The following is a 25,420-nucleotide window of genomic DNA, read 5'->3' on the forward strand; positions in this document are numbered from 1 at the left end:
CACACACAGACATACTCATGCGCACACACAGACATACTCATGCGCACACACAGACATACTCATGCGCACACACAGACATACTCATGCGCACACACAGACATACTCATGCGCACACACAGACATACTCATGCGTACACACAGACATACTCATACACACAGACATACTCATACACACAGACATACTCATACAAACAGACATACTCATACACACAGACATACTCATACACACAGACATACTCATACACACAGACATACTCATACACACAGACATACTCATACACACAGACATACTCATACACACAGACATACTCATACACACAGACATACTCATACACACAGACATACTCATACACACAGACATACTCATACACACACACCCAAACTTTACACTTTTAAAACCAGTGGACAGGGGGTGGTAGTGGAGGGTATAAGCTGTAATTGGGGGCTTAGGAAATGTACGGGGGGATAGGGGCTGAAGCAAGTTGATGGCTACAATTTGGGAAAGGGGCTGTGGTGTAGGTAATATGGGTTGCAATTGGGGGAGAGGGGCTGTAGTGGGGATGTTATGGGGCTGTGGTAGGGGCATGGGGCTGAGGAAGTGGGCAGGAGCTGAGAGGGGGGAAAGGAGCAGGGAAAGGGTGGGACAGGGGCTGACCAAGGGGACAGGGGCTGACCAAGGGGACAGGGGCTGAGGTGTGGACAGGGGCTGACGAAGGGGAGGTGTGGACAGGGGCTGAGGTGTGGACAGGGGCTGAGGTGTGGACAGGGGCTGAGGTGTGGACAGGGGCTGAGGTGTGGACAGGGGCTGAGGTGTGGACAGGGGCTGAGGTGTGGACAGGGGCTGAGGTGTGGACAGGGGCTGAGGTGTGGACAGGGGCTGAGGTGTGGACAGGGGCTGAGGTGTGGACAGGGGCTGAGGTGTGGACAGGGGCTGAGGTGTGGACAGGGGCTGAGGTGTGGACAGGGGCTGAGGTGTGGACAGGGGCTGAGGTGTGGACAGGGGCTGAGGTGTGGACAGGGGCTGAGGTGTGGACAGGGGCTGAGGTGTGGACAGGGGCTGAGGTGTGGACAGGGGCTGAGGTGTGGACAGGGGCTGAGGTGTGGACAGGGGCTGAGGTGTGGACAGGGGCTGAGGTGTGGACAGGGGCTGAGGTGTGGACAGGGGCTGAGGTGTGGACAGGGGCTGAGGTGTGGACAGGGGCTGAGGTGTGGACAGGGGCTGAGGTGTGGACAGGGGCTGAGGTGTGGACAGGGGCTGAGGTGTGGACAGGGGCTGAGGTGTGGACAGGGGCTGAGGTGTGGACAGGGGCTGAGGTGTGGACAGGGGCTGAGGTGTGGACAGGGGCTGAGGTGTGGACAGGGGCTGAGGTGTGGACAGGGGCTGAGGTGTGGACAGGGGCTGAGGTGTGGACAGGGGCTGAGGTGTGGACAGGGGCTGAGGTGTGGACAGGGGCTGAGGTGTGGACAGGGGCTGAGGTGTGGACAGGGGCTGAGGTGTGGACAGGGGCTGAGGTGTGGACAGGGGCTGAGGTGTGGACAGGGGCTGAGGTGTGGACAGGGGCTGAGGTGTGGACAGGGGCTGAGGTGTGGACAGGGGCTGAGGTGTGGACAGGGGCTGAGGTGTGGACAGGGGCTGAGGTGTGGACAGGGGCTGAGGTGTGGACAGGGGCTGAGGTGTGGACAGGGGCTGAGGTGTGGACAGGGGCTGAGGTGTGGACAGGGGCTGAGGTGTGGACAGGGGCTGAGGTGTGGACAGGGGCTGAGGTGTGGACAGGGGCTGAGGTGTGGACAGGGGCTGAGGTGTGGACAGGGGCTGAGGTGTGGACAGGGGCTGAGGTGTGGACAGGGGCTGAGGTGTGGACAGGGGCTGAGGTGTGGACAGGGGCTGAGGTGTGGACAGGGGCTGAGGTGTGGACAGGGGCTGAGGTGTGGACAGGGGCTGAGGTGTGGACAGGGGCTGAGGTGTGGACAGGGGCTGAGGTGTGGACAGGGGCTGAGGTGTGGACAGGGGCTGAGGTGTGGACAGGGGCTGAGGTGTGGACAGGGGCTGAGGTGTGGACAGGGGCTGAGGTGTGGACAGGGGCTGAGGTGTGGACAGGGGCTGAGGTGTGGACAGGGGCTGAGGTGTGGACAGGGGCTGAGGTGTGGACAGGGGCTGAGGTGGGGACAGGGGCTGAGGTGGGGACAGGGGCTGAGGTGGGGACAGGGGCTGAGGTGGGGACAGGGGCTGAGGTGGGGACGGGCTGACTAAGGCTGAGGTGGGGACAGGGGCTGAGGTGGGGACAGGGGCTGAGGTGGGGACAGGCTGACTAAGGCTGAGGTGGGGACAGGGGCTGAGGTGGGGACAGGGGCTGAGGTGGGGACAGGGGCTGAGGTGGGGACAGGGGCTGAGGTGGGGACAGGGGCTGAGGTGGGGACAGGGGCTGAGGTGGGGACAGGGGCTGAGGTGGGGACGGGCTGACTAAGGCTGAGGTGGGGACAGGGGCTGAGGTGGGGACAGGGGCTGAGGTGGGGACAGGCTGACTAAGGCTGAGGTGGGGACAGGGGCTGAGGTGGGGACAGGGGCTGACTAAGGCTGAGGGGACAGGGGCTGACTAAGGCTGAGGGGACAGGGGCTGACTAAGGCTGAGGGGACAGGGGCTGACTAAGGCTGAGGGGACAGGGGCTGAGGTGGGGACAGGGGCTGAGGTGGGGACAGGGGCTGAGGTGGGGACAGGGGCTGAGGTGGGGACAGGGGCTGAGGTGGGGACAGGGGCTGAGGAGGGGACAGGGCTGAGGAGGGGACAGGGCTGACTAAGGGACAGGGGCTGACTAAGGGGATAGGGCTGAGGAAGGGTGACAGGGGCTGAGGAGGGGGCAGGGGCTGAGGAGGGGGCAGGGGCTGACTAAGGGGACGGGGACTGAGGAAGGGTGACAGGGGCTGAGGAGGGGGCAGGGGCTGACTAAGGGGATGGGGACTGAGGAGGGGACAGGGCTGAGTAGGGGAATAAAAAAAAACACTAAAGTGTATTTCCCCCCTCCCTGAGTCTTACCTTAGGCCAGGGAGGGGTGGACAGCAGCCAACAGGAGCAGCAACCAGCAGCAGCCAGTGAAGTCGTCCTCTCCTGATGATGTCAGGAGGAGGGGCCGTGACTTCCTCTGCTCTTCTCCCAGACTCCCCAGCGGTCCTATGAGAAGAGCAGTGGAAGTCACGCCCCCTCCTCCTGACATCATCAGGAGAGGCCGGCCGACTCCACTGACTGCAGGCTGCAGGAAGAGTGAGGTAAGTTGAAAAATCTGACTCCTCAGGCAGAAGCAGGGGATTCAGATTTTTCCTTTTTTTGCTGGGTGTGGGCGGCCCTGGGTTTAGGGCGGCCTGGGGGGCAATTGCCTCCCTGCCCCCCTTCCCAGCCCGCCCCTACACGTGACCAAGGGACACAAGACAAGTACTAATATACCAGCCCTAAATCAGATAAATATAGAATAGGCTAATTTTAAACCGTTGCACAGTATCGAATATATGGATCTGTTCTTCATGTCTTCCTGTCTGCTCTAGTTTTCTTTAAAACATAAGACAAAATAAGGACTACTTTGTCTGATGGAGGTTTCCTACGCCTCACCATCTATGACCAGCAGAGGAGCAAAGTGTGCTTCATTTGAGGTGGTTAGAGCAATACAAATATATATTTAAAATAAAAAAAAAAACATGAAAAAAATGGCCTCTCTGCATTCAGTATATAGACACTACACAAACACACTGCATCCACTATATACACATTACACAAACACACTGCATCCACTATATACACATTACACAAACACACTGCATCCACCATATACACATTACACAAACACACTGCATCCACCATATACACATTACACAAACACACTGCATCCACTATATACACATTACACAAACACACTGCATCCACTATATACACATTACACAAACACACTGCATCCACCATATACACATTAAACAAACACACTGCATCCACCATATACACATTACACAAACACACTGCATCCACCATATACACATTAAACAAACACACTGCATCCACCATATACACATTACACAAACACACTGCATCCACTAATCAAATACTCTCACTGCATCCACTAATCAAATACTCTCACTGCATCCACTAATCAAATACTCTCACTGCATCCACTAATCAAATACTCTCACTGCATCCACTACACACATATATTCTTGAAAACATACATTCTGACCGGCATGTATTTTTTTGTGCATTTACCTTAATAATAAAAAAATAAAAAATAAAAGATTTGCAAAAAAATAAATAAACATGTTCAGTTTACAGTAGATTTGTGTAGAAATGTTTTTTTTTTTTTAAATGGTAGATGTACAGAATATCCGTATTGGTGCATTATGGCCTGAAAGTTCACAGATTATCGGTATCGGCTCTAAAAAAAAAATATCAATATCGGTCGATCCCTACTGGCCACTGACCAGAAGGTGTCTTAAAATCTACATATAATAATGAGCCATCCAGTAAACCGTGTCCAGCAATAAGATTGCGTGCTATAAGTAAATCAAAGTGAAGACGATATGTATGCCATTGCAGATTTGCTAATCCAATATCGCATAACCTTTCCTTAAGGCAAATATTTCAAGGGAGATAACCAGTGGATCTTCAGCATCAAGTCAGATTAACATAAACCAAATTACTTTGAATGAACAATCTTATTAAAAAAATGATACATATCAAGACTAATTAAAAAACAGTAGGGCTTTTAGATTTCAAAGTCAAAGAAAAACATCAATCTACACTAATAAGAAAGAAAAAAAATCAAACATTTATTATTTATTTTGAGAGGAAAGGGTAGAAAGCAAATGTAGTAAAATTATTTAGGCTTTTACTAAATTTTATACCCTCATAAATAGGTCAACAAAACACTTGCCTAAAAATCCATAATGCACTTTAGTACAAGGAAAACTAAAGGAAAGTCCCCAGCTGTAGAGAAGAACAACCTACATGATTCTTTTCCAGCATTAAGGAATAGGATTACGGGAGTTGTGGTTCTAGAACAGAGGGCTGTATACTTTTGGCCACCTCTGCCTTAGGCTACCTTTTTTATACAGGTAAAAGAAAAAATAAACAGAACTACTAGAACCCATCATTTTACCCTCCCCTTTCTATTAAGGCCTCAATTTAATACGTTTTTTTTTTTTTAATGTATTTACAAAAATTTCCATATGCTTTAATGGTGACTTGTGTAGCTAGATAATTTATTTTTTTCTTACAACAATATTGAAAGATTTGAAAAGCTTATTTAAATCAAGGCCCCAAATGAGATGACAAAGGTGGCTGCACTGGCAATGCATTTACTTTCATTACACAGAGGAAATAGGAGTTTTCGGAAATAAAATGACTAGTTATTTTTTTTCCCGTTTTACCACAAAATAAGACTGCTTTGAGTTCCCCGGTAACAGAGTGACCATTACAAAATGGTTTGGTACGGTCGGCCTCCTGATCTTCTTTGAAGGGCAAATTAACGACATTAGGCTTATAAGGAGCTGAAGCCAAATCAGCTGCTCTGTGATTGGCTGAGAGTGGTCAGCTGACTATCTCAGCCAATCAATGAGTGTATGTGCACTGAAATCTTCAAAGAGTTGACATTAGCCAGCCTAGAAGTCTTGTCTGGGGTTGACTGATTACGCCCCCATGACGACGCTGGAGGTGGAGTTACACTGCAAGCAGTAAATGGTTTAGTGTCAATAGGTGCAGTGTTTCATCTTGGTACTCTACATAAATACTCCAGATACCATGCCCACTTCAAATCACTGAGGTGGTCATGCTGCTTGAAGTAACCCTTTAAGCCAGGCAAGTGCATTACTATGTAACAAGTTGTCCAGATAGGACAACTTATGTTCCATCTATGGTTGGGCTGTTTAGTGACCAGCACATTACCTTTTTTTTTTTTTTAAATAAAGACCCCTGGTTAGCATCGCTGCACATAGTAGCAAATGGTAACCACAATTCCACTACTGAATTGTCTGCATCTCAATATATTTTTTCTGGTTAAAAGAACAAAAACATACTTTACATAGTTCAACTTCTAGTTCCTGACCCTGAATGTACACTAGACAGGATACTAGACAAGCAAATCTCTAGCTCTATATATCTATCTACATATATGCATTGTACAGAGATAAACTTGCCTACACACCCCATGGAGTAAACTGAAAAGTAAAAGAGAAGGAACAAAAGCAAACACAGAAAACAGGATAAGGATATTTTTTTATTCAATCCAACTGCATCTTGTTTAATGCTTTGCCAATTTGTGAAGTGCTGGGTTATTTATGAAGTGTTTGGGATGCTTCATTTAGGTAATAACAATCTGGAGAAAATTGGATCTTAGCAGCGAGAAGCAAAAGCCGATTATGACGTTTTCACATCAGAGAAAAAGTTCTTATTTGTAAAGAATAAAATAGAGGGAGAAAGAGGGGCAGAAAATGACATCCACGGATGTCTGTGGTGCAGGATGTTCTACAAGCAATTATCAAGAGAATGACAGAAAATTGACCCATTTACTCTGAAAAGTTCTTCAACATTTAATTTCATGCCCATTTCAGAGCACTCTGTTCTTGAGAAATCGGAAGACAGATTATCAGCTCACATCCCTGTTTCAGATCAAACACGTTGCAGGTGTTTGTGCCACTACACAAGAAGGACCTTCTGCTGGGCTGAAACACCATTTGTATCAGATATGTTAGGGTAATGCATTGACCTAGTGCATCAGGCTCACATAATGCTTGAATAGTTTTCTGGTAACGTAGAATAGAGTAGTATCACAAAGAAACAAACACAATTATGTAGACATATTCAGATGGCATTATACATAAAACCATTTTTTGCATAATGACACCTGGAACTGCTGTACTGGAATATAAATGGTCAAGCAGTTTATTTCAATGTGATTGTAAGTTTTACAGCTCCCTAAGTTTTTGGTTTGTTTTTTTCCTTCTTCTGAGAAGGAATTTCCAGTGGGAAAAATAACCAATGTAATAGTTTAACCACTGGCACTTTTTATCCATTAGTAATCAGAGCAAAAGTCTTAAGAGTACTTTTTTCTTGGATAGTGTACAACAATTTTACATTTTCTAAGTTTATGTAATCCTTCAGTCAGAAAGCCAATAATACTACTGCAGAAAAAAAAAGTAACAAAAAGAATGTAAGCATATACACGTTTAAGCATCCTAAATTGTACCACTACTAGCTAATACATATCCCCAGCATTGGTAATAGTAGAATCTCCTTCAACTGTAGTTTGTCCCACAAAGTGCAGGGAATCGATCATAAAATATCTTTAAAAGATACACTTTCATGTTTGTTCCCTTTTACAAAGCTTAAACTACAGAACACTACTAAATATGTGAACCCATAACTACAGCACAGACTAAAAAAAAACACCTTTGAAATCCCGGGCAGGTATCTGAAACAAGCTCCCTCCATATTTATAAAAGCAAGTCATAGCTTTTGATGGAATACACCCAAAGCTATTAAAAGAGCTTAGTGGTGTACTAGCAAAACCATTAACAGATTTATTTAACTAATCATTGATAACAGGAGTAGTCCCAGAAGATTGGAAGTTGGCGAATGTTGTGCCCATTCACAAGAAAGGTAATAGGGAGGAGTCGGGCAACTATAGGCCAATACGCCTTACTTCAGTAGTGGGGAAAGTGATGGAAACCATGTTAAAGGATAGGATTGTTGTAAAAACACATGGATTTCAAGATCAGAGACAACATGGGTTTACTTCAGGGAGATCATGCCAAACTAATCTTATTGATTTTTTTGATTGGGTAACTAACATTATAGATCAGGGTGGTGCAGTAGACATTGCTTACCTAGATTTAAGTAAGGCTTTTGACACTGTTGCACATAGAAGGCTTATCAATAAATTGCAATCTAAGTTTGGATTCCAATATTGTTGAATGGGCGAGGCAGTGGCTGAGTGACAGGTAACAGAGGGTTGTAGTCAATGGAGTATATTCGAAGCTTGGGCTTGTCACCAGTGGGGTACCTCAGGGACCTGTACTTGGACCCATTCTCTTTAATATTTGTATTAGTGATATTGCAGAAGGTATTGATTGTAAGGCATGTCTTTTTGCTGATACTAAGATATGTAACAGGGTTGATGTTCCAGGAGGGATAAGCCAAATGGCAAATGATTTAGGTAAACTAGAAAAATGGTCAGAGTTGTGGCAACTGGCATTTAATGTGGATAAGTGCAAGATAATGCATCTTGGACGTAAAAACCCAAGGGCAGAGTACAGAATATTTGATAGAGTCCTAACCTCAACGTCTGAGGAAAGGAATTTATGGGTGATTATTTCTGATGACTTAAAGGTAGGCAGACAATGTAACAGAGCAGCAGGAAATGCTAGCAGAATGCTTGGTTGTATAGGGAGAGGTATTAGCAGTAGAAAGAGGGAAGTGCTCATGCCATTGTACAGAACACTGGTGAGACCTCACTTGGAGTATTGTACGCAGTACTGGAGACCGTATCTTCAGAAGGATATTGATACCTTATAGAGAGTTCAGAGAAGGGCTACTAAACTGGTTCATGGATTGCAGGATAAAACTTACCAGGAAAGGTTAAAGGATCTTAACATGTATAGCTTGGAGGAAAGACGAGACAGGGGGGATATGATAGAAACATTTAAATACATAAAGGGAGTCAACACAGTAAAGGAGGAGACTATATTTAAAAGTAGAAAAACTACCACAACAAGAGGACATAGTCTTAAATTAGAGGGGCAAAGGTTTAAAAATAATATCCAGAAGTATTACTTTACTGAGAGGGTAGTGGATGCATGGAATAGCCTTCCAGCTGAAGTGGTAGAGGTTAACACAGTAAAGGAGTTTAAGCATGCGTGGGATAGGCATAAGGCTATCCTAACTATAAGATAAGGCCAGGGACTAATGAAAGTATTTAGAAAATTGGGCAGACTAGATGGGCCGAATGGTTCTCATCTGCCGTCACATTCTATGTTTCTAAGTCATCCTGATGGTTAAAATACTCCAGGGAGTACACTACAGTAATCTTGGAAATGTTATAAATTTTCTAATAAACAAACCAATTTACAACATTTTTTTCCCCACAGGACATGCTGTAAGCCAGCAGTATGAGCTTTATGAGCAAATGTTGCTCATAAAGGTCATACAGCCATATAATATACATACCAATAATAATAATAATAAATAATGCTGGCCAATCATTGAGGAAAATGTAGCCCACAACAACTGGAATGCAGAAGGTAGCTTACAAATGCTGTAGGATATTCATGAAAGTGAATAGCATGTGAGGAGTCAATTAAAGCGACTGTCACCATCCTTTCACTTGAGTAGAGATACATTTTTAATTAAACACTCATAAGGAATGTGTTGGAATTCAATGAAAATAGGGACTTCATCTTAGGGCCAAAGCCTAAGCTGGTAATGACAAAAATTAGAGATTTCCCCATCAAATGTTGGCAGTTACCACAATTGTTACTATTGAAGCCTGTGTGAGGCATTTTTTTCTCACATCATGAGAGTTGGTGTATAGAGGGTCTCCATAGACCTATTTGTTGTAGTCTTTGACATGCAAAAGAGTACATTACTGACACGGATCCATGGCGGATTAAGTTCCAGGAGATGAAGATGGCTCACTGTTCAAAGATGCTGGCACCTTCAACTAAAAGCATCAGGTAAGTATAGCTACCGGCAGCCATGCTGCTGCAATTTGTACAGACCTCCAAAGGGGACAAACCCGCTTTAAAGACATAAGAATAGCTAAACCTAATTCATGACTTGTGTGACTTTCAAGGGATAATGCAGATCTTCCTGGTGTTATGAATGCAAAAGCCATTTAAATATCGATCTTTAACATTCAGTCTACAAAGTATGGATAAAATGGGCTCCTGAACTTTGTGAATATCAGGACACAGCCTAAGATGTCAACATGCCAAGTGGTATTGGGGATGTCAGCTAATTGGACGTAGCTTGGAAGAACAGCAGAGGAGAATAACTACCAGAAAATCATACTTCAATAACAACTTAATTTTACACACATGGTACCAGCTGTGTATGTCATTGAAATTTAAAGCAACAAATTGAAGATGTAAACTAACAACGTGAAGAGGTTCACTCTGCAATTTGCATCAGAAAAGCATCTGCATCAGTAATTTCAGACATCTCATACGATTTAAAGAGACATGGAACTGCTGAATAAATCTATATACAGCCAGTTTAACAGTTTGGTGAAGCAACCAATGTACAGAGATATCTCGAGTCTCTAACTGTACTCCGACTCACTTCAGAGCTTGAGAGAAGGAATTGTGTGTCCAAGTTGTTTTCTTTTACAGAAAAAGAAAAATAGACAAACAACCCCCCCCCCCCCACCCCCCAATGATAGGAATGAACAAATGGCAGCTCCCAGTCTGCTATAATGTGCAGACACTGTTATGTGCCATATTAAATTTATATTTGAAGATCCCTGACTAACATTTTCAACTGCATTTGAAAGGACACTCCAGGCACCAATACAACTAAAGGACATTTTACATTCATGCTTCTTCTGAAGAATGCTAAACCTTTTATTACAATCACTGAGCTAATGAATAGCAGAATGGCTGTGACTGGCTACACTCCCTCCATTAGATTCTAAGCGATAAATATATAAATACAACTATAAAAGTAATTCAATTGTATTACAATCACAGCTTACCTGTGTAGGAAATGTGCAACCACTTTTACAATCTACTCTAAACATCAACAGCATACTACTAGAATGCTAGCGACTGTTCTTTGATAACAATAGTAGCTGTGTATTTTAAGCAGTTAATCATAAACATTTAAAAATGCAATGTTTGGGTTTATAAATCAGATACTATGTGATTACCACTAATAAATAGTAACAGAGTTCTCAGAAAGTGGCCAAAGTGAACACCTCCTCCTATATATTACATTGTTAAAATAATCTAAACTACATGGTGGAAGCTATGAGAGGATTTTGTTTTGCTTATACTAGAAACTGGAGCATTAGGAGGGGTGGGAGATATAGCGGTTACATGGTAACATTTTCTGTGCAACCCTTAGCCGCTTCTAAAACTTGCAAAGCTGCTTTCTAATTGGGTCAAGACATTTCTATACTCTGCTTAAAGGAGAGCGATGTAACCACATTTTCATGACAGAAGAAAAAAAGTGTTAAAGCAACAATAAAAAATGATTTAGCAGTGTTAATAAAAGACTGCAAAGACTAGCAGCCTGTCATTAATTAATTTAATAGATCATAAAACCCTGAAATGGAAAGTAGAGGGTGCTCAAAAGTTAGAGCTTTTTTTTCTTCCAGGTTTTCTTTGACCTTTGCTTTAACTAATCCAGATCACTGGCCTTAATGTTGTTCTAGACTGAGATGAATATGGGAGATCTGGAGCCCATGAAAATGATATGCAGCTTCCACGAGAAAAACAAGTCACAAGGACCATGGAATTGGCAAAAATAGCATCGAGGGCATTGCGACCTATTACCTTGTATCAGCAAAAACAGTAAAATGTACAGCATATAACAAAATGTAATTTAAGTATTTATTGTCTGTAAATGGTTGCAAAAAATTTTTAAAATGCAGTTATACCTAATAAAATGTTGATTTTAATGTTATTTATTCTGCTTAAACTATGAGGCATCAAAATTGTTAAGAGGATTGAAAACAACAGCTCTCTGTATATTTGACTGCATACAAGTAGTCTTAATTAGGTTATCCAATTCTGATCTTAAAAGACTTGAAAACTTTATATTAATATGTCCTGCTATTATACATGATACTATTAAATGGGTGGTAAGGAAGAAGGTGAAATAGTGTCCTACTTGGTACTGCAGTTATTTAAATATGTAATTTATTCAGACACTTGAAAAGTATATTGAAGACAGGACAGGATGTTCAGTCACCAGATTTAAAACGCCAAAGGATGCAATATAGACTCGACCTGGGAACAAAACTAAAGATGGTCAGTTATCAATGGGTGTGTAATCAAAAACAGGATTTAAGTAAAATCCCTCAGTAATATATCAACAACCTAGTTCAGTCAATATTAAAGGACCACTAGAGGCACCCAGACCACTTCAGCTTAATAAAGTGGTCTGGGTGTGCCAGGTGCATCAAGGATTAACCCTGCCTGCTGTAAACATAGCAGTTTCAGAGAAAATGCTATGTTTACAAATGGGTTAATCCAGCCTCTAGTGGCTGTCTCATTGACAGCCGCAAGAGGCGCATCCGCACTTCTCACTGTGAGAAGACGCCAGCGTCCATTTAGAATGCTTTCCTATGGACTGACTGAATGCGCGTGCGGCTCCTGCCGCGCATGCGCATTCAGCTGATGACGTCGGAAGTAAGAGGAGTCCCCAGCACCAAAGGAGCCCGGCACTGGAGAAAGGCAAGACTTCCTCTCCCTAGAGCCCAGCGGGAGGGAGGGGGGGGGAGAGAGGCTATTAACACTATAGTGCCAGGAAAACAAATTTGTTTTCCTGGCACTATAGTGGTCCTTGAATATTATACAAAATAGGGACTACTCTGTCTAATGTAAAACTTCAGAAAAGTAAGAGAATGAAAAACTAACAATAGCTGTAAAACCCCATTCACTGATAGCAGTCATAAGCATCGTCATCCATGGGAATATTTGTTGAAGATTCTGCTGATGCCAACTGTCTATTTAACTGTCTATGCCAAGTCAGTCTATTTGACAGATTTTTTCAAAAAGAAGGGACATAAGATAATGAATTCATGTTGAACCTTAGCATTAATGTAAACAAGATATGTATAATGGTGTCAAACAAAACAAACCCCCTCTCCCCCCCCCCCCCCCCCTAAAAAAAATGTCAACCAAATATAAGCAATACTATTGGTTGCAGGCCTGTTCAGTCATAACCAACTTTTGGCTACAATTTTAAAGAATCTTTCTACCCATTCACTAACCCAGTTTACCATGGCACTATTAATCACCAAACCATTGTATATTTCTCAGACTGACTGGTCGCGTTTGGTGACAGCAAGGGAGAATCAAAAGGAAAACTACGAGAACACTATGAATATCCAAACCATGCTTTTGAAGAAGAAAAAACAAACAATAAAACTGTTTGTGTATTGATACAGGTAACCAATTGTTTTACAATTTTGGTGGCTTAGTTCAAATAGCCCCTTATGTACAATGAAATAAATAAATTGTATACATGTTTACATGGTTTAGCTATCCTGATGTTACTACTGGTTAGAATTTAGATTATATCTTAATACATATAATAAAAAAAAATTGAACTAAAATGGTGATGGTTGAGTTGAGGTGGGATTGGTAATGCTACAAAGAACTATGAATGCAGGAAGGATCCCACTTCACCAGGAAAATAACCAGTTTTGTAAAAGCTTACAATTGAAACACCTACTCATCCTCTCTGCAGTTCAGAATGTGTGTAATTATAACAAAAGTGATGCCAGTCTTAAAGAAACAAGCTTAATGAAATAACAGTAACTCTATATATTCTGTAGGCAAAATATTATGAAAGGAATTGAATGAGGAATTGAATTTCCCAGCATGTTCTGTGTACAATAAGACTGTTTTGTTCAAATATTCATGACTTTGTCATTTAAACGAAAACGGCTTGGAAATTCTGCATAATGGACTTAATGATGCCATTGAGAAGTTTAAATTGAAATTACAGAGCATTTGAAATAACATTCTGACAGCACTTTTCATAAATTAGTCCCTAAACATTATACAAAAGGGGCCATTTTTGTTATTTTGCATTCAAAAGTACAAAATTAAAATTTTCCTTTGCTTGCCAAATTATTCTAATTAAAAAAAAAGTTAAACAATTTCTTTCATCTCCTGTTCTTTGTAGTTTTCATCACAGGGTTGGAACAAAAACCCTAGATTTCTGTCATGTACAGAATACCCTATTTTTGGGTGTCAAGTATTATTATACTGTTTAATGGTCTGAAATGTAGCTTCACCTGTGCCTAAATTTGTGCCAGAGAGCCACAGTTTTTGCCAAGTGGCTAATAAATAGTTTGACTAAAATGCAACATAAAAACTATGAGCTTTAATGTGGGTAAAATACCGATCTCGTTTTATTATGTGATACTAGAAAAACTATATTAAAAAAAAAAAGGAAAAGAAAAGACAAAGTTACCTAGTTGTACCACTTTTCGGATTATTCCCTTTTTTATTTCCCTCTATGATTCTTTCATCTTAGGGGGAGGGTCAGTCATCCAAATCCTTGCGGTAATTAAGGGCAGTAAAACTTACAGGAGAACTCCATACATAGATTGGTGAAGACCAAATCAAAATTAGAACAGGACATTTATTTAAAGCCTGACTGTATATGTGCTAAAAATATATAAATCTAATCTGTAAGATTGTTTGAGCAGGTCCCTCATTAACCTATTATTACTATAACGTTTTGTAATTTTCTTATTTATTGTTAAATGTCCCCCTTTTATAATGTTGTAAAGCGTTGCGGAAGAGTCATAAAAGTGACTTTCAGAATAATCGTGGAAAAAAACAGTATAACAAAGATAAAGGTTTTCATTCAGAGTGCTTTAAATTAAGCCATAAATTCCTTTTAAAATGTGCAAATAAGCTTATTTAACTTAAAACTTCACAAATGTAGCAATGTGCTTACTGAATGTCGATTAATGAGAAACAAAATGTCTGTAGACACTGGTGTAAATGCTCTTGAAATGTTAAGGATGAAAAGTCAATTTATAAAGTTATTCTTTAATGGAAAAACAAAGGAAAAAAGTACCGGCTAGTAGTACAGGCGAGCAAGTGTCATCAAAAGATTGCAGAAATCTGCAAGAGTAAAGCCTTGCCTCTCCTAGCCAAGCAGAACATTTTAACCTTCACTCATCTTCTATTAATGCAGTCTTTGGAAACAGGACAACTGGCGGGAGTCTGCACTTTTAATCTTTCAGATGATGTTTGAATGTGTACCATTCACATTTCTTTGTGCCAGATACTTGAAAACCAGAGCTTACACAGAACTAAATAAGAAGGCTAAGTGAAAGTCATTAGAACAAAGTTCTTAACGTGGGTTTGGTTGAGTCCTTTTAACCAAATTGGAGTAGGGGAGTAATGACATAGACCGTACTTGACAATTAAGTGTTCTTGCATGTCAAGACCACTTCCTATTATCTCACATATATACACTGCTCAAAAAAAATAAAGGGAACACTTAAACAACACAATGTAACTCCAAGTCAATCACACTTCTGTGAAATCAAACTGTCCACTTAGGAAGCAACACGGAGTGACAATCAATTTCACATGCTGTTGTGCAAATGGGATAGACAACAGGTGGAAATTATAGGCAATTAGCAAGACACCCCCAATAAAGGAGTGGTTCTGCAGGTGGTGACCACAGACCACTTCTCAGTTCCTATGCTTCCTGGCTGATATTTAGGTCACTTTTGAATGCTGGCGGTGCTTTCACTCTAGTGGTAGCATGAGACGGAGTCTACAACCCACACAAGTGGCTCAGGTAGTGCAGCTCATCTAGGATGGCACATCAATGCGAGCAGTGGCAAGAAGGTTTGCTGTGCCTGTCAGCGTAGTGTCCAGAGCATGGAGGCGCTACCAGGAGACAGGTCAGTACATCAGGAGACGTGGAGGAGGCCGTAGGAGGACAACAACCCAGCAGCAGGACCGCTACCTCCACCTTTGTGCAAGGAAGAACAGGAGGAGCACTGCCAGAGCCCTGCAAAATGACCTTCAACAGGCCACAAATGTGCATGTGTCTGCTCAAACGGTCAGAAACAGACTCCATGAGGGTGGTGTGAGGGCCCAACGTCCACAGGTGGGGGTTGTGCTTACAGCCCAACACTGTGCAGGACGTTTGGCATTTGCCAGAGAACACCAAGATTGGCAAATTTGCCACTTGCGCTCTGTGCTCTTCACAGATGAAAGCAGGTTCACACTGAGCACATGTGACAGATGTGAGAGTCTGGAGACGCCGTGGAGAACGTTCTGCTGCCTGGAACATCCTCCAGCATGACCGGTTTGGCAGTGGGTCAGTAATGGTGTGGGGTGGCATTTCTTTGGGGGAGGGCGCACAGCCCTCCATGTGCTCGCCAGAGGTAGCTTGACTGCCATTAGGTACCCAAATGAGATCCTCAGACCCCTTGTGAGACCATATGCTGGTGCAGTTGGCCCTGGGTTCCTCTTAATGCAAGACAATGCTAGACCTCATGTGGCTGGAGTGTGTCAGCAGTTCCTGCAAGACGAAGGCATTGATGCTATAGACTGGCCCGCCCGTTCCCCAGACCTGAATCCAATTGAGCACATCATGTCTCGCTCCATCCACCAACGTCACGTTGCACCACAGACTGTCCAGGAGTTGGCAGATGCTTTAGTCCAGGTCTGGGAGGAGATCCCTCAGGAGACCATCCACCACCTCATCAGGAGCATGCACAGGCGTTGTAGGGAGGTCATACAGGTACGTGGAGGCCACACACACTACTGAGCCTCATTTTGACTTGTTTTAAGGACATTACATCAAAGTTGGATCAGCCTGTAGTGTGTTTTTCCACTTTAATTTTGAGTGTGACTCCAAATCCAGACCTCCATGGGTTGAAAAATTTGATTTCCAGTTTTACATTTTTGTGTGATTTTGTTGTCAGTACATTCAACTATGTAAAGAACAAAGTATTTCAAAAGAATATTTAATTCATTCAGATCTACGATGTGTTATTTTTGTGCAGTGTATTATTAAGTGTTCTTGCATGGCAAGACCACTTACTATTATCTCACATATATATTAATATTATAGCCAAATTTACCACCCTAACTCCTCCCACAGTTTTTACACTACATAGACAGTAATATATCGAAATGTGCGGATTGTTCCCGATCGGTGTGCTATTACTTTGTGGAACGTTTCGCAGAATGGTTCACGATATATCGTCGTCTTTGTGGCAAAATTGATCCCATAGGAATGAATGACGGAATGTTCAAAACTAGAGTGGGAGCTGAAAAATCAGGACATGATTTCTAAACTGCCACCACTCCCTCATTTTCAATCCCACCTACACAAATCTTATATCAAAACGTTCAGCTATCCCTGCTGCCACTAAAAATGTCCATGGCTAAGCCATAGTCCTGACAGTTTTCACAATATGACCATTTGTTTGCAACTCACGCCATCCATTGACATTCATTGAAACTCACAATATAAAAGCTCTTCGCTGTAGGATTTATAGTTTTTAAACTACGACCGTTTGAAGATGGCAACCGCCAGGGAAGTGAGAAATTTGGAGCAGTTTGTTTTTAACCGCTCTTCTCTGCCCTTGCTGTAGAGTGAGTTGCCATAGGAACCCGGGTGTGTGAGCAGCCAGCAGAGTGTTCCGGAGCACAGAGGCTGCTAGATGAAACACATTCTCTAAACTGCTGTCATCATTCCTACAGTTTTGATAACACAAAAGTGAGCACTATCACATTTAATAAATATATTTCCATGTTAGTCAATTTGTTATACCTGTAACAGAAAAACAGTAACATACAATGTTACAACAATACAGCTAATCAATGTTTCATAAAGTTACTCTGCCCAGTCCAACCTTTCCACAGTTACTCCAGCTACTCCAACCTTTCCACAGTTACTCCAGCTACTCCAACCTTTCCACAGTTACTCCAGCTACTCCAACCTTTCCACAGTTACTCCAGCTACTCCAACCTTTCCACAGTTACTCCAGCTACTCCAACCTTTCCACAGTTACTCCAGCTACTCCAACCTTTCCACAGTTACTCCAGCTACTCCAACCTTTCCACAGTTACTCCAGCTACTCCAACCTTTCCACAGTTACTCCAGCTACTCCAACCTTTCCACAGTTACTCCATCTACTCCAACCTTTCCACAGTTACTCCAGCTACTCCAACCTTTCCACAGTTACTCCAGCTACTCCAACCTTTCCACAGTTACTCCAGCTACTCCAACCTTTCCACAGTTACTCCAGCTACTCCAACCTTTCCACAGTTACTCCAGCCACTCCAACCTTTCCACAGTTACTCCAGCCACTCCAACCTTTCCACAGTTACTCCAGCTACTCCAACCTTTCCACAGTTACTCCAGCCACTCCAACCACACAACAGTTACTCAAGCCACTCCACCTAGTTACTCTGCCCACTCCAGTTGTAGACTACTGGTGGAGGCAAGAACACTTCGCACAATTTCCCCAGAAATTGTAGCTTTTCTAGTTATTTTATTATTTATATAGCGCCAGCAAATTCCGTAGCGATTCTCCACGTGGGTGAGCTAAAAGGCCAGCTACATAACCAGATTATATATTATCAAATCAGCAATAACTGCAAAAGTTATCGTAGAAGATAACACTTTAACGAGTCCTGGAGAAGAAAATTGTGCGAGAACCTGCATCCACCCACCACAGATAGTGACTCAAACACATAACTGGCCACATGTACACAAACACGTAGAGGACGCCACTCTCAGTCATACGTAACTTGTCACATACCTCAACCGAATTAGCAAAATACTAACACGGACACAAAAGAATGCATACAACTAAACTGACACACACTCAGACACAAGACTAACACGGATAACCATAAATTAACACTCATACACACATTGTAATCTCCTTCCCTTTGTCCATGGAGGAAGTTGGAAGGCTTCTGGCTGCTCTCTTACAGGGTCTGGATGTCCACATAAACCTGTTTCTTTCCACAAACTTAAAGGAACACTCCAGGCACCAAACCTCTTCCTGTAAAATAAAATTAAGTTGTTATGGGTGCCAAGAGGCCCCTGGAGGCACTCTTACCTCAAGGAGTTTAACCGTTTCGAACGGTTTAACCCCAAAGTTGCCTCCAGTAGCAATCTTTAATCTCCTCAGACGGTAGGGAGTGATGCCAATCAGTGACTCCCCATTCACAAAACGGTCTTGGAAAGAAATGTACCTTTTCCAAGCCAGTTTTGTGAATGAGGAGCAACTGATTGGCAGACAGCGTCGGCTGACTGTTCTCAGTCAATCAGCGGCGTCCCTGCTCTGTGGCACTCTGCAGTTCCTGAAAGTGAAATAAGTAAAATTTCAGAACATGTACTCTGCCTGGGAGGAGGTGGAGATCGCGGCTGGAGGCAACTTTGGGGTTAAACCATTCAATAATGGTTTAACCCCTCAAGGTAAGAGCCTCCGCGGGCCTCCTGGCACCATATCAATTTAATTTAGATGAAGCTGTTTTGGTGTGTGACGTGTCCCTTTAATGGCTCTTTGAGGGCTGTGATTCACATACACACATACAAGGAGCCCCCCCAAAAAACCATTAAACCTTGCTTTGAGTTATCATATGGAGCTGTAATGTGTTTTTTTTTTGTACACCAATGATGAAAGACGGTTGATTTTTCTTAAGATTTTTTTTATCTTACCTATCTCTGTGAATCAATTAATTTTGTTTATTAAATTAATTTCTCACTAGTATTACCTTTTGCAATATTAGCATATTTGAGCAGTTTGTTTTTATTTGGAGACACAGCACCAACCTATTCAGAAACAAAGATATGCCGTACACACTTCAGCCAATCGAATACATTTTCAGGAATTAGTAGAACATTTTTTGAACCCTTAAGATGAAGGGATAACTGCCATCTATCCTTGTTGGACATGGTTAGGGTTAAAGAAAAATAATGAATACATGCAACGAATATCATTTTTTTTTTTATTGTTTCTTAATAGCAGAAACCTTTCATGCAGACTTGCCAAGAATTTACTTGTACTAATGAAATGGCTAAGGAAGAACCCTAAAATACAGTGGAGCTGTGACAGCAGAGTATGACTGAAGGTCATCCAGACAAAAAGTAGATGATATGATCAGATTCCAGTTCTGCACATTCATCTAACAGTAAGGGAGATTTGTATATTCCTAAAGTTAATATTAACCATGCAGAGCAATTCTGGCCTGCATGCCTAGCAACCACAAACATCTAATGTTCTAGAAACTACTTCCATTACAGTGTCACTCTAAGCATCACAACCACGACAGCTTATTTTAGCACTCGGATGCAGTCCCTTTGTTTTGTTTCAAATAGTTTTATTCCAGTTTGACAAAACCAATCTTAGCAACCAAAGCAGTCTCTCTGCTGCTGCAAAAAAATTAAAAACAACTGCAGATGTTTCACTTAAAGTGGCTCTGTCACCTTAAACTTGTCTTTCTTCTATTGTTTCCTATTGCTTTGCTTCTCTTCTCAGAATTTATGTTCTTCATTTCTGATCTATTTCTATTTAAAACAAAAGACAAAATATGGACTACTTTCTCTTCTGTATTTTCCTACACATGGTAATCTTGACAAAGGGCGGAACATTATGCAAGCTACACTTCCTTAGTTCGCTTGATAAACCATACAATGGAAGTGGAGCTTTTTCCTATACCTATTGAGATAACTCTAGCCCTGGCTGGCACCCGGCATTTGCACCACTTGAGCTGGTGTGCAGGGACTTTTGCCTTTTTTTATTTTATATATTTATATATTTATAAATAAGAAAAATACCTTGGACTCCTACTCTTTTTTTTTACCCAGTGCTCGATTGCACTAAATATGGAGAACAAAAAACATCAGCACTCCCAGGTAATTCACATATAACTTCTTTACTGGAAAAAGTGTCACACTATCAACGTTTCAGTTCCACATAGGAACTTTCATCAGGACAAACACTTTACTGAAGGAAAGAATAGTATACAGAGAGAACTAATAGTTCCATGTAAAATAACAGATTTCTAAAGTATTAAGGAAGACACAACATAGATGCAAGTTAAAGCCTCTCTCCCTGGTAAACTTGCTAGACAGTCAAGAGTATGAAAAGGAAAGAAAGAAGGTAAGGTGCTAATAAAAATAATAGTAACCCATGCTTAAATATATTCATGGTATAGTACACTAGCGTGATTGTGAATCAGAAAAGTTGCCCGATGCGCGTTTTGGTGCACGTAATGTGCACCTTCGTCAGGTGATGAAAATAATGGTATCTTTCGAAAGACGACAAAAACTGTATATAATATGTATGGGTACAGTAAATGAGTAAGAGGAAAATTACATCTAAACACAAACACCGCAGAAATGTAAAAACAGCCCTGGTCCTTAACAGTAAGAAAATTTAAAAACAGTCTGGTCACTAAGGGGTTAAACTTCCACACGGAGTTAACCTCTAATACTTCAACTGGAAGGCTATTCCATGCGTCCACTACTCTCTCTGTAAAGTACTACTTCCTGAAATTATTTTTAAACCTTTGCCTCTTTAATTTTAGACTATGTCCTCCTGTTGTGGTAGTTTTTCTTCTTTTAAATATAGTCTCCTCTTTACTGTGTTGATTCACTTTATGGAATACAAGAGCCAAGAGAATTATAAACATTGTAACCCAGAGACAAGCAAATTCCTACAAGAACTCTAATATTGTACTTTATTAGAAAATAAAGTACAATATTAGCTTCCCATTAGAAAAGAAGATTTAAAATGATTTTTTCTTCTGGGGAGATGCACTGGTAAGCCACTTTCATGCAAATACTTACAATGTAGCAGGGCTCACAAAAAGCCTTCTTCTCCACCGCATAGAAAGGTTGTCCACGTAACTTGCTATTGCAAGTCATACAGGTGAAACATTCAACATGGAATACTTGGTCCATTGCTGTGCATCCAGTACCTTCTCCTACAACATTCTCTCCACAGCGTGAGCAGCGGCCTAAAAACGAAGAAAGAAGAACACAGATCACTATGATAATCAGAACATTTCTTAACCCTTTAATATTTTATTAGGTTAAATTACCGTAAATTAAGGAGATAATATAGGCATCAAACAAACTAGTTTAATGAAGCAGTTTTGTTGTATACATCATGTCCCTGTAGTCTCACTGCTCAATTGTCTGCCATTTAGGAATTAAATCACTTTGTTTCTGTTTATGCAGCCCTTTCGTGGCTGTGACTTATACTGCTTGCATGAAAAAAAAGTGTTTTTATTTTCAAACAGATATTAACTTGCTTTAGAAGATTTTATCTCCCTGCAAATTTAATTTTAAACCCACAGAGGAGGTTACCGCCAGCTCTAGAAGGCTATTAACAGAGAATTAAATAATAAATTCTAACTTAACCTGACTTTGCAATACAGTTGCAAGAAAAAGTATGTGAACCCTTTGGAATGATGTGGATTTCTGCACAAATTGGTCATAAAATGTGATCTGATCATCATCTAAGTCACAGCAATAGACAATTGCAGTCTGCTTAAACAAATAACACAAATAATGAAATGTTGCCATGTTTTTATTGAACACACCATGTAAACATTCACAGTGCAGGTGGAAAAAGTATGTGAACCCTTGGATTTAATAACTGGTTGAACCTCCATTGGCAGCAATAACTTCAAACAAACCTTTCCTGTAGTTGTAGATCAGACGTGCACAACGGTCAGGAGTAATTCTTGACCATTCCTCTTTACAGAACTGTTTCAGTTCAGCAATATTCTTGGCATGTCTGGTGTGAATCGCTTTCTTGAGGTCATGCCATAGCATCTCAATCGGGTTGAGGTCAGGACTCTGACTGGGCCACTTCAGAAGGCGTATGTTCTTATGTTTAAGCCATTCTGTTGTTGATTTACTTCTATGCTTTGGGTCATTGTCCTGTTGCAACACCCATCTTCTGTTGAGCTTCAGCTGGTAGACAGATGGCCTTAAGTTCTCCTGCAAAATGTCTTGATAAACTTGGGAATTCATTTTTCCTTCGATGATGGCAATCCGTCCAGGCCCTGACGCAGCAAAGCAGCCCCAAACCATGATGCCCCCACCACCATACTTCACAGTTGGGATGAGGTTTTGATGTTGGTTTGCTGTGCCTCTTTTTCGCCACACATAGTGTTGTGTGTTTCTTCCAAACAACTCAACTTTGGTTTCATCGGTCCACAGAATATTTTGCCAGTACTGCTGTGGAACATCCAGTTGCTTTTGTGCAAACTGTAAACGTGCAGCAATGTTTTGTTTGGACAGCAGTGGCTTCCTCTGTGGTATCCTCCCATGAAATCCATTCTTGTTTAGTGTTTTACGTAGTCTAGATTCGCTAACAGGGATGTTAGAATTTGCCAGTGACTTTTGTAAGTCTTTAGCTGACACTCGAGGATTCTTCTTCACCTCATTGAGCAGTCTGTGCTGTGCTCTTGCAGTCATCTTTACAGGACGGCCACTCCTAGGGAGAGTAGCAGCAGTGCTGAACTTTCTCCATTTATAGACAATTTGTCTTACCGTGGACTGATGAACAGCAAGGCTTTTGGAGATACTTTTATAACCCTATCCAAGTCAACAATTCTTAATCGTAGGTCTTCTGAGAGCTCTTTTGTGCAAGGCATCATTCACATCAGGCAATGCTTCTTGGGAAAAGCAAATTTCAGAACTGGTGTGTGTGTTTTTTAAAGGGCAGGGCAGCTGTAACCAACACCTCCCATCTCATCTCATTGATTGGACTCCATTTGGCTGACATCTCACTCCAATTAGCTCTTGGAAATGCCATTAGTCTAGGGGTTCACATACTTTTTCCACCTGCACTGTGAATGTTTACATGGTGTGTTTAATAAAAACATGGCAACATTTCATTCTTTGTGTGTTATTAGTTTAAGCAGACTGTGATTGTCTATTGTTGTGACTTAGATGATGATCAGATCACATTTTATGACCAATTTGTGCAGAAATCCCTATCATTCCAAAGGGTTCACATACTTTTTCTTGCAACTGTAAATAAAGTTTAAACACTAGATCTCTATTTACAGGAAGTGTTTACAAAAGCTGTGTAAGTCACATGCAGGGAAGTGTAACTAGAAATATTTAACTTCCATAGTACCACTATAAATCTAATATTTTATTTTTGAAGAAAGCAACATAATTTAAGTATAGAAAAACAGATCCTTCTTCCACATTTTTCTGTTAATTTTACAGACAATATTAATGCTAGACGTTTTCAAAATGAACTATGAAGCTTTAAATTATGGAGATTTAAAATCCCCAATAACCTACAAGATAATTATGCTTTTAATTTCTTGCACGTTTTACAGTTCTCAACTTATTGTATAAGGTTTAATATTTAACACTAAACAAAATATATAGCTTGATAGTTCTACAGAGACATGATCAACCTGCTACCCCAAATTAGTATAGGTTTGAAAGGTTAATACAGTACTAGCCTCCCCTTCTTTGTAGTAAAGTATTATGCATTATCCTTTATCATAAGTCTTAAAACAGTGGACTTCTACAAAACCATCTTTAGACCATAAACACAAATTTCTTTCATTTTTGCAATAGGGCATCTTATTTTATCTTTTCATACATTGATTGTTTGAGACTTTTAAAGCAATCCTAAACCTTTTTGCAGTTTAGATTACCGTATTCTAGGGCAGGTGCAGCAAACTGCTGTAGTTCTACAACATTCATGGTTGCAAACAAAAGTAAAAGTAAAATATAATATGAAAGGCAAAATAATTAATAAAGAATAATAATATTGAGCACATAGACCAGTTTTACCTTACGTAGTCCCTTGACGTGAGACTCATTTTAATCTTATCCTTGCTTCTATCAATAAAACAGTGACAACATGCTGAAAATTAAGCTCCGTGTTTAAAAGCTTGTTAACTGTTCTCAAGAAATTCAATCAAGAGCTTGCTGTCCCATTACCAAATAATAGAATTACTTTTGTGACTGACATTTGCTAGTGAAATGCACATGAAACCCCCCCCCCCCCCCCCAAAAAAAAAAAAAACTCACATTGCCAGAGGTAACAAAATTATTAAGAGTTGGAAAACAGATCAAAGATAAACAGCACAGATGGTAACGCATAATGCTAACAGTAGATTGGCTAAAGAAAATAAATATTTCACTAACCATCTTCAGAATTGAAGGCGACGAATCAAAAAGGGACATGAATTTGTTACAGCATAAGGCTTTCACGAGTATACCAGAAAGTCACTGATTAAAATGCTAGGACTTTGCCAAGTAAAAAGTTATGGAGGAGGAGGCACACAATTTATAGAGGTTAAGCCGTCTTCAAGACAGATAGCACATAGCTGAGTAAGGATATAATTGGTCAGTATGCATCTTTAACCTTGGTCTCCAGCTACAGGTCTCCAGCTGTTTTTGGGCTATGACACCTACAATTCTCTCAGCTTATTTCTAATCCACCAACAGGTCAGGGCCCACAGCTGCACACCCAGAGTTTAAAACTTATATATATATATATTATAGCATCAATAAACATATCTTAGAAAGGCGTGATGCAGAGAAAACATGTACGTGTTTAGGGAACATAAAAAAAGAACTGTATACAAATATCAGATATACTTCAAGTCATGCAATTCCCATTCTGGAATACTGACTACTTACAAAGCAGGGCATCTCTGGAGAGAAAT

At 41.4% G+C, this 25,420-nt stretch overlaps 1 protein-coding gene across 7 annotated transcripts in view; it reads right to left on the reverse strand.

Annotated features, from left to right (window-relative positions):
• LPP (LIM domain containing preferred translocation partner in lipoma) overlaps positions 1 to 25,420 on the reverse strand; it is a 317,702-nt gene that overhangs the window by 43,574 nt on the left and 248,708 nt on the right. For all 7 annotated transcript variants that reach the window (XM_063442809.1, XM_063442806.1, XM_063442805.1 and 4 more), the window contains one exon: positions 21,555 to 21,724. In XM_063442809.1, the coding sequence (XP_063298879.1) occupies positions 21,555 to 21,724 (170 nt within the window). The remainder of the gene's footprint in view (positions 1 to 21,554; positions 21,725 to 25,420) is intronic.

Source organism: Pelobates fuscus, chromosome 2 (genome assembly GCF_036172605.1).
Source record: "Pelobates fuscus isolate aPelFus1 chromosome 2, aPelFus1.pri, whole genome shotgun sequence".
Lineage (NCBI taxonomy): Eukaryota > Metazoa > Chordata > Amphibia > Anura > Pelobatidae > Pelobates > Pelobates fuscus.